Source organism: Drosophila gunungcola (assembly GCF_025200985.1).
Source record: "Drosophila gunungcola strain Sukarami chromosome 2L unlocalized genomic scaffold, Dgunungcola_SK_2 000037F, whole genome shotgun sequence".
Classification (NCBI taxonomy): domain Eukaryota; kingdom Metazoa; phylum Arthropoda; class Insecta; order Diptera; family Drosophilidae; genus Drosophila; species Drosophila gunungcola.
In genome coordinates this window covers 206,524-221,869 of record NW_026453164.1, presented here as the reverse complement: position 1 = coordinate 221,869, position 15,346 = coordinate 206,524, and the positions used below count along the sequence as shown (strand labels likewise).

Below are 15,346 nucleotides of genomic sequence, written 5' to 3'. Positions count from 1 at the left end.
CGATTAAATTATATACACCATAGAAAGAAAACATACGTTCAACACTTAATTGTAATTTTATAATTGAAGGTATAAAATTAATATGTATTATTTACATATTCAAAACAATAAAAAGCCATCAGCTTTTAAATATTTAAAATACACTCTTTATTAAAATTTTGCAAATTCCTTTGTTTTAATTTTGTTTGTGTCCTCGCCAACCGAGGGCTTAAGTTTTAGTCTTGATTTTTGCTGCCCGGCAGGATATCGTGTGTGTTCCCGGCCAGGGCGTGTCTATAAGTGTCAAAGGCATGTGTTTAGCATGCCTCATTTGAGCGTAAATACACCTGCAGCCATCAATTATGCAAAGAGCCAGTTCCCTCGGTCCGTCCAGCTCTCCATTCCGTCCATCCGTTGCCAGGTCAGAATCGTCAGAGGCGTCTCCAGCTACGTTTACGGCCTGGTCTACGGCTTCGGCTTTGGATATTGGCTTGGGGCCATCCAGATGAAGATTTACACACTGAAAAAATTTACTAAATATGTTTTCCACAAAGAACTAACTAAAAAGAAGAATATGAGTGAAAGCTAATAATAACTTGAACTGCAATTTTAAGATTGATCTTAAATCTTAAATAGTCCGCAGCAAATAACTCATGTTTTAAGTATGTTATTTTTTTTTGTATAATATTTATATTTTTAACCTTGTGCTAATTTTAATATAATTTTTTGACCATTATAAGTTTTATAAAGTTTGTCTTACTTTCAAATACTTCCTACACGTAGTACCAATATTTTCTCTTTGTGCATTTAGCCGTCAGGTAGGCGGGACTTTCAACGCCATCGTTTGTATAGCCTCTTTGCCCCGACCCAAATTTTCATTCAACCATTCAACCAGCAAGTCAGCCAGTCGGCCATCTAGCTAAATTAATTTATTGGCCTTCCTCGCATAGACCAAATAGCTGCAGTTTGCATAATCATCGCACACACTCTCGCATGGAGTTCGACAGCTTATAAAATATTTATTCAAACTGCAAGTTGGCAGGCAACACTTGCTAAAGTCTGAACTGCAGATCCTTTGGATGGAGAGTCAATTGGTTTAACCACCGATTTGTTTTTTGGACAGCGAACATAGGGTTTGATTTTTAGAAAAAGGTAAATCTCTAGAGCTAATTTTATTTAAAATTTGAAATATTAAAAATATATATAATTTTATTTAAATAGCTTATTGATTTAAAATAATTGATTTAAAGCTTAAGTTGATTTTAATTGAAATCAACATACAAAAGTATCAATAAATAAATTAAATATAAGTTTACATTTAAACCCTTTCGTGCCTACGCCCCTGCCAAACGCCCCTGGTAAACGCACATAAAATTCATGGATAGGTCATTAAAAATCGTTTAACGAAAACCAACTAACTAACGCCCTCTTTTTCCAAAAACCTTGCCTAATTGGGGGTTACCAAATTGTAAAACTTATCGAACTATGAGCAAGGATAACGCCCACACAGCTCATCAATTATGCTGCTCAAGTGCCTTGTGTGTTTCTCTTTATGTATAGTATATACACACATACAGTTTCTAAGGGTATAAAAGGCCGAGGGTCAAAGGATTATGAGCTGAAAAGTGTTTAGTGTCCTATGGGAGAAAGATGTTACCTCGATTCTTGACTACGTCGTATCCCATGGAGCGCCATTATTTTGTGGTGCCAAAGTTTGCATTATCGCTGATTGGTTTTTATCCGGAACAGAAGCGAACTTTATTAATGAAACTCTGGAGTTTCTTCAACTTTTTCATCCTGACTTACGGCTGCTATGCAGAAGCTTATTATGGCATCCACTATGTAACGATTAACATAGCCACTGCATTGGATGCCCTTTGTCCAGTGGCCTCAAGTATTTTGTCCCTGGTTAAAATGGTCTCGATTTGGTGGTACCAGGATGAACTGAAGAGTTTGATTCAGCGCGTGAGATTTTTAACAGAGCAACAAAGGTCGAAGCGAAAACTTGGCTATAAGAAACGATTTTACACACTGGCCACTCGATTGACCTTTTTGCTATTATGCTGTGGATTTTGCACCAGCACTTCCTATTCTGTTAGACATTTGTTGGAAAATATTCTGAGGCGAGCCCATGGAAAGGAGTGGATCTACGAGACCCCATTTAAAATGATGTAAGTGCACTGATAAAAAATGGCATAGTGAAAGTAAATTAATAATAAATAATTAATTAGTATTGATACATTTGAAAAGGGTGATTTTCGTCTAAAAGCATTCTTTATTTTCAATTTAAAATCAATTTTCGTATTGTTATTCGTTTTGAAAAGTACTCAAATAAAATATTGCAAACAAATCAGATGTTTTATTTTGCAAATATTAATAACCCGCAATGGATGAAAATGAAAGCGAAAAGTATTTAATTTAAGTATTAAATACTTAACTTTTTACTAAGAATAATTCAATAACTTAGTACATTTGTTAATTCATAATTCTTAATTATGTATCTAGTCTAAAAGTTTTTGATCAAAGTTGCCGTAACTAATATTACCTTACAGAAAATGAACTTTAAATGAAGTTTTCTAAATGTGTATTTAATAATCCTTTTCGTAGATTCCCCGATATTTTGTTACGGCTGCCGCTATATCCCATCACTTATATCCTAGTGCATTGGCATGGCTACATCACAGTGGTTTGCTTTGTGGGTGCAGATGGTTTCTTCCTGGGCTTCTGTTTATACTTCACTGTTTTGTTGCTCTGCCTGCGGGACGATGTTGGTGATTTATTAGAGGTTCAAAATATCGAAGTGAGTCCCTCGGAGCAGCAGGAAGCTCGGATAGTTCGGGAAATGGAAAAACTGGTGGATCGACATAATGAGGTGGCCGAACTAACACAGAGATTGTCGGGTGTTATGGTGGAAATAACACTGGCCCATTTTGTCACTTCGAGTTTGATTATTGGCACTAGTGTGGTTGATATTTTATTGGTGGGTGGTCAAAATTCTCTAATATAAAATTCTTAAAAATATTTGTATCTCTTAGTTTTCTGGCCTGGGAATTATTGTTTACGTGGTCTACACGTGTGCCGTGGGCACGGAAATATTGTTATATTGCCTAGGCGGCTCTTATATCATGGAAGCGGTAATTATTGTAAGAATCACTAAAAATAATGCATTAATTGTTCGTAATTTTTGTAGTGCTCTGATCTAGCGAGTTCTACATTTTCCAGTCACTGGTATGGACATAGTGTTCGAGTTCAAAAGATGGCTCTATTGATGGTGGCTCGTGCTCAGAAAGTTCTCACCATAAAAATTCCATTCTTTTCTCCTTCTTTGGAGACACTGACTTCGGTTAGTTTTTGTATTTTAATTTGTTTGATTATAAAACCTAACCTTTTTTTGGCTTTATCTTGCAGATCTTACGCTTTACGGGATCACTTATAGCTTTGGCAAAGTCAGTTATATAAATGATTTCATAGATTTTTGTTCCCTTTCTTAAATGGTATTACTTAAACGCCTGTTTAATGTAATATTTCATCAAAGGTGCAATATACATTTCCTTCCTTAATTGGCAACCTTTGCTGCTCCTGAATTCCATTTCCTGGCTTAATGTTTATCCGTAGTCTTTCTGGCCGTGTGTGCATTAATTCGAATATCTTTTACACCAATTTCGGGTTTCTTTACATTTTCATTTTAATTTTCCTTTTCCATTGACCCCCGATAGTTGTTGTCAAATTAAAGCTGCACTGTTGTTAAACATTTTCTTGACTATCCTTCTGCTTTTCAGCTGCTTCTGCAAATTGCTTTCTTTGCGTTGCTCATCATGTTCCCCCTTCACCACAGCCCCACCCTTCTTCTTCAACGACCTTCCTGTTTGGCACTTTTCTCTTGGCCATTCCACTTGGCCATTTTCAGTTGCACACTCTGCCAACTGCAGTTCATTTCCATACCACGTGCACAGAAAACAAATTTTAGTTCTGTATGCTAAGATGGGAAAACCAATATTTATGCTTTCATTTTAGTTGGAAAGACTTGATATAATTTGTTAGTTATATTTTTTTGTTTAGTATTTTACAATAGGAAATCCTTAGGAACTCTGAAATTTTTTGTGACTTGTGAAAAATCAAAAAACACATGAATGCAATGTTTATGTCTATTGATCTGATTTGAATTGAAGTGTTTTAAAAATTAAAAACTAATATAAAAAAAACTATATAAAAATAAAAACTAATAATTAAAAACTAATATAAGTTTTACCAATTAATTTTTCGACTATATTGATTTTGCATTGCTTGTATTTTTCTTAAAATTAAATTAATGAAAGTTATAAGTAATAGTTTTTCCAGTGCCCACACCCACGCGCACCTTAATGACATCCGGTCTGCGTTTGTGTGTGGATTGGGTACTTCATATCCGAGCCGCAGTTGTTGATTTCCCCCCTTTCCCCCTTTGAAGACAACGTCTTCAATGAGTGGATGTTGTGTGTGTGCGTTTTTTTTGGTGTTCCTCTCGGCTGCTTTTTGTGTTTTTTTTTCTGTCTGTTTTTTTTTGTATCTCGCCATTGTTCATGCACAAATTCTTTCCATACTTTTCCCCCTTAATGTTGTATGGTCCTTGAAATCCTTTACACGCACATGAGCGGGCCTATCTGCTGTCCCTTTCTCACCTCTCTAGCCGTCTCTCACCCTCTCCCTCTGAATGTCTGTCTGGTCGTCTTTGTTTCTTTTGCCATTTGTTTGTTTATTTTCGCTGGCGCCTCTTTTTGTCAAAAGTGCTTTTGCTTGTAATGTGTTCGACGTCAGAAATGAAACCCCTTTCTTCTTCGTTCTTTTTTTTTTTGTACCAGTTCTTACCACTATAACCTCAGATTCTTAAGCCTTTCTTTGTCGCCAGCGCCAGCCCTTTGGTTTTTACAAGGTATTCGATTTACAAAAAAAATATTTAATGCGCTTTTAATATCACAACTTTCGTTTTAAAACTGGAATGGAATAAATATATTAATTTTAAAATAGAAAATAGAAAATAAAAAACTGAGTGTATAAACGCAGTATATTATAAAAATCAAAATAAAAAAAAAAAACAAAACCAAAATTTTTAACCGTAAGATATTGGTATTTGGCAATTTTGATATTTTAGAACTCAAAATTCCGTATGGTAAAGTAAGTTTTATTTTCTAATATTTTTTTGTTAAAGTGAAACTAGACATAACTTTTTAGTTGCGTTCTTTGACCGAAACTTTGCGAATTTTTGAGGTTCTTCTGCACTGAGTTAATTTTGCCTTTTCTTGTATTCTGCATGATATTTGGTAGCTGGTTTGCTGCTTGTTATTTTTATTTCGGTTCCATTCAGTCAGAGCTCACAACTTGTTTTCGCCCAAACCACAACCCCAAACCCTTCGACCTTCTCCACCCACCCATTCTGTCGCTTGTTAATGTTGTTCGTTTTCACATTTTTATGTGCATTTCGTGTGTGTGAGTGTGTGTGGTGAACTCAACTCATACATCCGCATTTGGTACGCAATTTTTGCACTCAAGTTTACCTACTTTTTATGGTAAACACCCAAGGTTGCTTGTTTATTCTAGCAAAAATGTATTTAGGTGAGCTTAACTACATGTGGATGTGTGTGAGCGATGGAAATGGTTTGGGAAATGGTTAGGGAAATGGAAATGGGGTGGCTAAGGTCACCAGTGGGTGACTGGGGGTCACATCCTCATCGTTACTCCAAAAAGGAGAAAGTTAAATAAATACTTCAGCTCGTTCTCTGTGGATTATTGCAAATACATTGCTTTTGGCCTTCAACAATTATATCGCAGGCAAAAATGTGCACACGCGGATTAAGGAAGCCAAATAGTTCGTTATGGCAGGCATGTAAGCCATATTATAAATACATTAATATACATACGGACACTGGGGCCAACAAATGAGGATATATACATATGTGCATAATTAAATGTGGCAAATATGTATAATTCAGCGACAAGTAAAAATAATAAAAAAAAAACCGCGTCCACATAAATTTCAATTAAAGCATATAAATGCTCTTAAAAATACGACTGTTCGGACATAAAACACATTTAATTTAAGTTGTTATTACCTATTGAAAGAGTCCAGATTTGACTTGATTTAAACTATTAAATGTTTCATGCTTTAGACTTTCTATCTTAACCGTTTTAATATAATTGAATTCAATTTAGTACTATTTATTGAATACAGTTTGATCTCGAATTTAAAAAATGTAATCATTTTTTCATTAAAATTTCATTGTTCGCAAGCTTTTTATAATAGTCAATTCACATAAAATATATTGAAAATCTCAAAATAGTCTTATAATGTTAAATTATAGCTTAATCAAGGTGAAGAGTTCTCCAACAAAATGTATTCTTAAATGTAATTTGATTTTAAAGTAAATTTTGAGTATTTAATTTATACTTAAATTTATTTTTATTTTGAAATATATTTAGATATGTATTGGATCTTTTTAAACCTATAACATTTAATCTTTTTGTTATTGTTGTCAACGAGGGCGCAATAATTTTAAATGTCATTTTTACCTACACGACTAATTAAATTTCGAATTTTATGTGCTCGACAGCCCAAGTGAAATGTACATAAAACAAGGAGCAAGGCAGCGAATTAACAAAAACAAACACGACCAACTGTAAACTGGTGACCCCAACGCAATCGCAAAATTTTCCGGGGCGCGAAGAGATGGAAAATCCGGGGAGAAAAGCATTGGGACTATGAAGGAATGCGCCAGCATTGCCACATGAGTAAAATTTTAAGCAGGCGCAAAAGTCGTTGGGCCATTTTCTCTGTACGAAGAGGACAAGACACGTTCGTTGGGGGGAACAAAAAAAAATCGCGAGTGAGGAGGGATCCATTAAAATTCCGTTGGGGCATTGCAAAATAAATCCACTTGCAAGTGGTATAAAACACAACAACAACAGCAGCACTCAGTCGAGAAGGCGAAGAAATCGCCGTTGTGAAAGGCAAAAATAAGAGGCATAAAACTCGTCATCGTCAGCGTTTTTTTCTTCATCGGCATCAAATGCCAAACGCATGTGATTCCTGCAACCCTAGAATATACAAAACAACAAAAACAACAGGTTTTTCCAACACTTTGGAACTTGGGGAAAAATATACTTCAGCATTATAGAAAAATGTATTATCAAAAACATAAATATTTAAATGATTAAAACATAAAATGATTGTATTTTATAATTTACTTCAATTTATAAAAAAAATATTATTAGCTTGTTTTCCAAAAAAAATTGGATGCTGCTTTTTTACGTTTGACGTTTTAATTTTCAGTTTTTTTTTTTAACATTAAATATTTTTCGCAGTGCACTCATGCACATATACAACATCGTGGCTTCGTCCTTGTGTGATATGTGAAATGGCAAACAAATATTTTTTTGATGCACGGCCTAAAAGTATGCATTGAAATTCAACACGCGGCAAGGGACACCAAAAAACGTTGGTTGGTGGCTAAAGAGGGGTAGGACAAAATGTTTTGAGGGGGGTTTCGTTGGGGGGTTTGATGATTTTAGGCGTGTGGTATTCCGACACGCTCGAAATTAGCACCAGATCCTTGCTGTTTAAAGCTGGAAGCGTGCGAGGAGACATCAGGAAATTACAGATGCTGTAAAGTGGAATAAGTTGGGGGGTGGCAAGTCAAGTGAATTGAAATGGTAATGATACATGACAATGTTTTGCAGATAGGGACATGAATGAAAATGGGAGGACTGGTAATCTTTCGCTTTTGATGTTCGGGGTGCTCTTGGAAAAGTGTCAATGAAATTGCCTTAAATGTGAAACATTTTCGTGGTTATTTTTATTTCTCCCGAAATTTTGCCTTTTAGATAAGTTGAATTTGGGATTTAAGACACATTTTGTTTAGGAAGTAGAAATTTATCAAATGTCCATATATATCATAGTAATTTTCTTCAAAGCGCGTTAAGAAAAGAACCTTAATATATTTATTGTAATTTCTTTTTTATTGCTTTGAATACAAAATTACATTTTACATTTTACACCACATTTTAGATTTATTTAGTTTTGGTTGTTATATTTTTAATTTGTCACAACAATAATTTTTTCCTATCATTCTACTTTCCTGAGTTTTCTTGTTATCTACCTATATTAGTAGTCTAAAATGTTTTGCTCACAGTTTTTATCACGCATACGCCTAGTTGAGCGCCTAAGAGACTGAGGCACAATTAGAGACAACAAGCGGCTCTCTACCCCTCTCTATCTGCTCCTCTATCCCCATCTCTTTCGACAAGTCTCTCCGTTTCTTGCTGTTTTCCCTTACAGCAGCACATAATCTGCATACAAATGCGTTGATTTGCCTAATCGACGCCTATTTGTTTGTACCAAAAAACAGAAAAAGAAAACAAAACGCAATGAAAAAACTCTGAATATTCGGGAAGGCTAAAGTTTTCCCAAGAAAATGAGCGGCAAAGAACGGGCGAGGCAAGTAAACCGACGTTTAATTTTTGGAAAGCGCGAGCGTGTTGCACGCATTAAAATTAAAAGCGAGGCGGGCACGCCTCCATTTGCCCGCCCCAATTTCCACTTTGGCTTCGTACGTGATGGTAAGTCCGGAAAATTCGTCCGAGGGGGTTGACTATGTTTTGCATTTGCATGCAAATGTTTTTTTATTGGCATTTTCACTTTCTTCTTTGGAGCATCACGACCGCATCAAAAAACGGGAGGAGTGGTAATTTTTGTTGTATCTTTTTTTTGTCAAAATGTCAAAATCAATTGTCAACTAAAACACGTAAGCCTTACAATTTGTGTCATATTTTCGCAACTGTTTGGGGGAAACTCTTTGTCTGCGCTTTCTGTCTTTTCTTGATAAATGCCGCTCGGGGAGCCATTTTCATTTGCTGCCTTGGCATTTGCGCATTTCCGTTTCCGGCCACTGGTTCGCTTACTTCCGCCGCAAGGCTCAAATCCAGGTAGTTCTCGAATTTGTTGCAGCCACAAAATTATGGCTGCGACTCGAGGCGGTAATTACTGTTTTACAAATGTGGGCGGGAATGATAAATTTGCGGATGGAGCGCCGATTATGGCGGTGATTGAGAAGGTGAATATCGGAGAAAATATTTGAAATTCAAACAGGTTCTGCTTAAGATTGAAAGGAACATTACTTAGGTATGTAGCTAGATTTTGTTCCAGTTTTTAAAAAAGCGCATTTATAAATTAAAAATCTTGTAAAATAAATAAATTGATTAAAAATATAACTTAAACAAATTAAAATAATATACATCTACAATTTTAAGCTAAAAATCTGACTAAACAGATTACCTGGTAAATTAGTTGACTTGTTTCCTTTATGCTTTATATTAGATAACACTTTGTAATCAGTTAAAGTCTATTTAAATTATGTTTACCGTTAATAAAATGTAGCAAATGTAGCACTAGCAAATCTGTGCTATCAACGCTCAGTAAATCCATTGGCATATCATAAATTCTCCCTTCTCTTACCCTCGACAATTGCTTTCCTATTCCGCCATATCCTGTCATATACACAGCTGATAATCGAATTCGACTTTTCAACACCCCAGCGAGTTATGAAGCCCACAGGGGAAAATGCGTGGGAGATGGGGAAAATGAAAGCGAGCAATTTATTGGCCCCGAAATGGAGGGAAATTCCAGGGGCTTGGGTGGAAAAGCAGCTCAGCAATTGCAATTAAAACATGCACATGGCATTAATTTAGAGGATGCGACACCTGAGGGCAGCTCACTCGAACATAAATCCCCCAGAGAATCGGTGGAGGGGAAAAAGACGAGCGGTCAGCTAACCAAAAATGGCCACGACACGATGGCTGAAGCGATAATTTGCAATTATGTGGGGAGGTTACCCCCAAAAAAAAAAGATGAAGCTGGAAGGAGAGGAAAAACAACAAGTGGAAAAGTGGTTTAAATAAATTGCAGCAGAGCAGAGATCACAGCAGTAGTGGGTGGTTAAAAAAAGGAGCAGTGCACATGCACTTGGAAAAATTAATTTAAACAAATTCTTTATAACAAAAAATATTAAGGGAAAATTAAAATATGAGCTGGCTGTTGATTTTAAAGTTTATCACTCTAACATTAGTTATTATTAACTGTTTAATAGGACTATTTACCTTAATATTTTATTCAAAAGCGATTAATTTTGAAAGGCATACACATTGTCCTTTATTTTTCATATACATCATTTTTCAGAGTATTAATTTATATTAAAAAAAGGATCTGCGTGTTGGTTTTAAAGGATTACTAAAGTTTCATATAATTCAATACAACATTTTTAAAGGTATTTATAAATATTTTTAAAATAAATGTGTAACATCCAAATGCATGTGATACAAATTTTAAATTCCAATATATAAGTAAGGATTTCAAATATAATGTTTTTATGGGGAAGCCCTTGTTCTTTTAATGAACTATTGAAATTGCTTAGGGACTTAAATAATTTGCTCATTTTTAATGCTGATATGACCCTTTTTTCTCCCGGTGTCTTTTGTGGCAAGCATGTGCAGTGTTTTGTTGTTCTTGTTGCATCGTTTGCGGCCTGTTGGCAGCCAACAAATCTTTTTTGGCGTGGTCTTTGGTCCTCGGCTCTCGGTTCTGGGTTCTCCTGATCCTGCCCTTTTCCCTGAACCCTTGGCCTGTGGCTCCTTCACTTTCTGGGCCTGCTGCCGGGTGACCTCTTGGTCTTTTGCCTCTTTAACCGGTTTGCTGCCGTTGCCGCCATTGCCGCCGCCATTACGTTAAATATTTTATGAACCATTAAAAGTTTTTTGCAAATTTTATGGCCGCTTTGCATATACACATATAAAAATAAAAGCAAAAAAAAAAAAAAACTCAGGCGGCAAAGCGGCAAGCTGGCGACTGCCACGCCCCCCCCTCCCCGGACCATTTTTAGCCTTCATTCGAAGCGTGTTAGTATGTCACGACTTGTGCAAATGACTGGGCCATCAGAGAGTGCCAAAGGAGCTCATAAAATATCCCCGTCATACGACTCCCAGCACTTTCAATTTGACAACAAAGTGTCGCCAAAAGCGCGCAACAAAAAAAAAAAAAACAAGAAATTATTTCAGTCGGCTGCCAAAAGCGAGCAAAAAATTATTGCGGAAGCTGTCGTTGTCGATGCCATTGTGACATTGTCAAAGGCAATAACGCATCTAGAAACAGTAATCGCAACCATGGATAAGATGGCCCAAAAAACGCCACACATTTTCTTTAAAGACCTTAATTTTCTAAAGATTATATTTCTGGTAAAGTATGAACATAAAAAAAAAAAGATTCTACGTCAGAATTAGATGGTCCCCTTTTGATAATCAACGGATTACATTTAATGACAACAAATTTGAAGCAATTAGGATATTTATAAATTGTTTCCTTAGAAACTGGCCAAAGCCTTTTATTGTACAGAGTATAATATATAAATAAACTCGAGCAAAGATAAAAATAAATACGAAATTAAATTAATTCAAGCCATTAAATTGTTTTAATAAAATTCTAGTTAATTCAAAATTTTATTGATGACCTTACGTTTATAAAAATATCAAATTACATGACAATGAAGTGAAACCATTTAGAGCGACAAATGAGTTTTATGTAACGTGACAAACGTGACATTTCAGACAAAAGCAAGAAATGTTTAATTTAAATATAAGTTAAGAACTACTTGGTTATGTTAAAATTTTATGAGTTGACATTTACTTAAATCAAAAAAGATGTTCTATTAATTTCTTGTGTCTAATTTTAGAATTTATCTTACGTTGTTACGTTACCTTATCTTTAACAACATGCCGTAAAATGCCGCAGGACATTTCTAGAAATTAATATTTTAGTAATCTGTTAAGCTACGCCAATTTGCAATCCCAACTTCACGGAAATCTATACGTACACTCTTTAAACCACCCACAAAGTATCACCGAATTGTTCCCTAAGGCAATTAACCTTTTGTTGTTCTTCGTAAAATTCCGTAAATTTAATTTGGGCATTTTTAATGCTCCGAGGCATAAAAGCTTAGATGTTTTTCTTGCAAAACTTACTTGTTTTTCCGCAATATTTAATTTTAAGACCAATGCACGTCGCATAAAATTACTTTACATTACTTTAAATTTCTACCTAATGATCACAATAAAAGAAACAATTGAGTCAAGGTGAAATATGACACGTTTTCAAGTAAAAGTCTCTTTGGCCTGGGCAAACAAATCAAAGTCTGGATTCTAGGACAGGTTTCTGTGAATGAATGTGTCAGTTTGTGCTTGTGTGTGGGGGTGTGTGTGTGTGGCACACATGCATAGAATAGTGTTACAAGGCCGCTGACTGACAGTAACATCAGCCACAACAACAACCAGCAGCTGGCAGTAAACTTTAAAGCTGTGAGAAACTTTTAATTAACAAAATTAATGTTATGGCAACGCAAGAAAAAGCACTGAAAGAAATAGTTTGCCAATGACATAGCTGGTTTTAGTAAGTTGATTTAATAACAAACCTTCTTCTTCCTAAAATCTTATACAAAGATAATTTGAATTTTAATTACGGCAATATTTTTTAAATTAACTAACATTGGTGAATATCAAATATTGTTTCCTGTGTATACGTTCAAAATCCACCTTCAGCAGCAATGGTAACCAAAACATGAATATACTATGCAAAAACTCACACTGTTAGGCAGCTGCGAATGTTTATGCATGAATATCGACTATGGCGAAAGAAATTTGCGAGATCCTGCTTGTTGCCTATGCTCATTAAAAACGCCCAAAAGCAACAGCAAAAACAACTTAAAATACAACAACAACAAAAATACAACTGCAACAGCAGCGAACAACTTCAACGTCGTCACACGCTGCGTATGCGTAATTTCTATGCTTTTTCCGTTTTTTTTTTGTTCGTTGCTCAGCTGCTGCATCTGCGGGATGTTAATGAGAGAGGCGGTGGTTGGGTGCTAAAGGGGGCGTGGCACACAATAACCAACTGAATATTGTGCGTATGTTGCTCATTTATTTTTCTCAACATCTGCTGACACTGAGATGGATGCTAAAAAAAAGAAAATACAATAGGGACGAGAAAAGAGAAAAATCGTTGCATACACTGAAAAACCAAATATTGGGAATATAAATACGGCACAAAATTAAATATAATTTTTTTTTACGTTGAAGGTGTGATCGTCACGACTTTATTACCACGTTAAGAGGTGCTTTTGTACGATATTATACATCTGCAAGAATTAAAAAATAGGTTTAAGCTACAACTCTTTAAGCAATCTTTAATATTTGTGAATAAATACGTTATTTTTTCTAGTAAGAACATTTATAAGCATATCTAAGTCGATCTGACTTATATTAGAATATTTGTAATGCTCATAAATAAATTTTCTTGTGTACTTTTCTTGGCGCATTTAATGAGTTTGTGCAAATGATATCAAAATGAGTCCTTGAAAAAAAAACAAAAGCATTTCTGGAACCTTATACGGCAAAGGCTTAATTTCTTATCTTTTTTTTTATGAAACTGGGTTGCATAACCTTGGAAGTGAAGATTATGTTGCTGTTCATTTACTTAAGTAAAATTAAGTATTTATAACCAATCATGTTATTTTGTAGCTGTGATAAGTTTTTAATTTTAAAAAAATACATATATTAATATTAAAATATATTCCTAAATTAAAATTAATAAGTAACTCTCATATTCTTATAACAACCAATTCAAGTATAACTTTGTTCTCTTTTCAGATATGTTCTTATTCGGCTTAAAATTGTTGGCAATTTTCTGGCAATTTCACTTGGCCGCAAGACAAAGAAGCTGGAATGAAATGAAAACGATAATTTCATTAAGCCTTCAGCTTTCGTTTTGAGTACGCTGGGATATGTTAAAAACTTTGCAGAAATGCGGCCTTTCTTTCATATGTGGATGCATGTAAGTATTAATGTGACTGGTATTTATGTGCGACTGATTGTGGTTTCACCTGCCTTTTGCCACACACAGATACACACGCACACGCTTAATGCGCATCAGCATCAGAGAGCAGCGTTGTAAGGGCATTGTGTATGTTATTTAAAACACAGAGCATTAATTATGCAATGAATGAGTCCACATGGAGGAAAATTATAGAGTAGTTGGTGTGTAATGTCTTAAATTAGGTACCCAAAAGGTAATCAGGGATCTCATTTTAATATATTAAAGTTCTAGTTTGTAAACAAATTTAAAAAGATTACTGTTGTTCTATATTACTATTTCTACTATCTACATTCCTGAATTATTCATTCACTTTAAGAAATTTTAAAGACTTTATTTTTTTAATTTGAATAAAACCTTACCTATTTCCTTTCTAATCATTTCTAAACCTTTCTCGCTGTGCACATTTTATTAATTAAATATTATATACAAATGGTCATAGAATCTGAGGATAACCTTTCAATTAAGTTGAAAGTGTGGTTTAAAGTTCAAGTCTCGTTTGGCATAAAGTATACGCCAAGAGGGCTTCGGCATGTATATATATATATATATATATATATATGTATATATATTTAAGCATGTTGATTGTTTTTAACAGCCGCAATTTTCCCTCTCCATTTTTTTCGCTGTGCTGGTTTTTTCGATCTCACCAACAGCTGTCGCATTAACCAATGTCCATTTTGTAGCCCCGTCGGCCATTGTACTTCATTTTCCAGTAGACCCATCTCCCCTCTCTTCCTCTTTAGCTCTAGCCATCTCTTTCGCTGCTGCTCTGACCATCTCTTTTCAGCTCTGTCGCGACGTCGTCGTCTGCCTGTTATTAAAATACATAAATAATAAGCGGCATGTCAGCGGCGGCTTTTGTTGCTATATAGTGTATTGTTATGACTCTGGCAGAGGCACTTAAGCGGTCGCATGCTGCAATCGAGAGTCCAGCGCTTTTCTCCGCGAGACTTTTCCGCTTTTCTACCGACCACCGACTGTCTACCGCCTTTAAAAGGCACTCAAATTAGCCATAGATAGAGAGCGCCACATTATCTTGATGGTCGTCTATGAAAGTAAACATTATTTTATTGGCAGTTAAAAATTAATTGAACTATAAGGGAACTTCTGTGCTATGGAAATGAATCTTTCGGCATTTTTGTTCTAGCGATTTTTAAGGAAAATTAAATGATTTTTAATGGTTGGAAGATTTGCTTTCGAAATAACTTCATTTATACTGTATAAAGCATGAAAGAAACGTCCTAAGTACACCGAAAAAAATATTTATTTATTTTCATTCAAATAAAGCAGGGCAAAAAATTCAGATGTCACAACTATTCAAATATAAAGACAAATAGTTATAATGATTTGAAGATTTTTTTTTGATATAACTTCTTTTGGCTTATGAAAAGCATGAAAGAAAATATATAAAAAACTAAA

The 15,346-nt window shown here is 35.0% G+C and overlaps 1 protein-coding gene and 1 long non-coding RNA gene across 4 annotated transcripts in view; both read left to right on the top strand.

Annotated features, from left to right (window-relative positions):
* LOC128253502 (uncharacterized) overlaps positions 1–15,346 on the top strand; it is a 99,039-nt gene that overhangs the window by 19,845 nt on the left and 63,848 nt on the right. For 2 of the 3 annotated variants that reach the window (XR_008267458.1, XR_008267459.1), the window contains one exon: positions 13,702–13,885. This is a non-coding gene — a long non-coding RNA (uncharacterized LOC128253502). Of the gene's footprint in view, positions 1–13,701; positions 13,886–13,954; positions 14,368–15,346 lie in introns of those variants that run through there. The other variant, XR_008267460.1, reaches the window with a different exon arrangement.
* On the top strand, positions 1,630–3,518 carry LOC128253501 (odorant receptor 24a). Its single transcript, XM_052981935.1, has 5 exons — positions 1,630–2,150; positions 2,587–2,959; positions 3,015–3,113; positions 3,170–3,322; positions 3,388–3,518. Exons 1-5 carry the CDS (start codon positions 1,630–1,632, stop codon positions 3,436–3,438), a joined length of 1,197 nt encoding a protein of 398 aa, XP_052837895.1. The 3' UTR covers positions 3,439–3,518.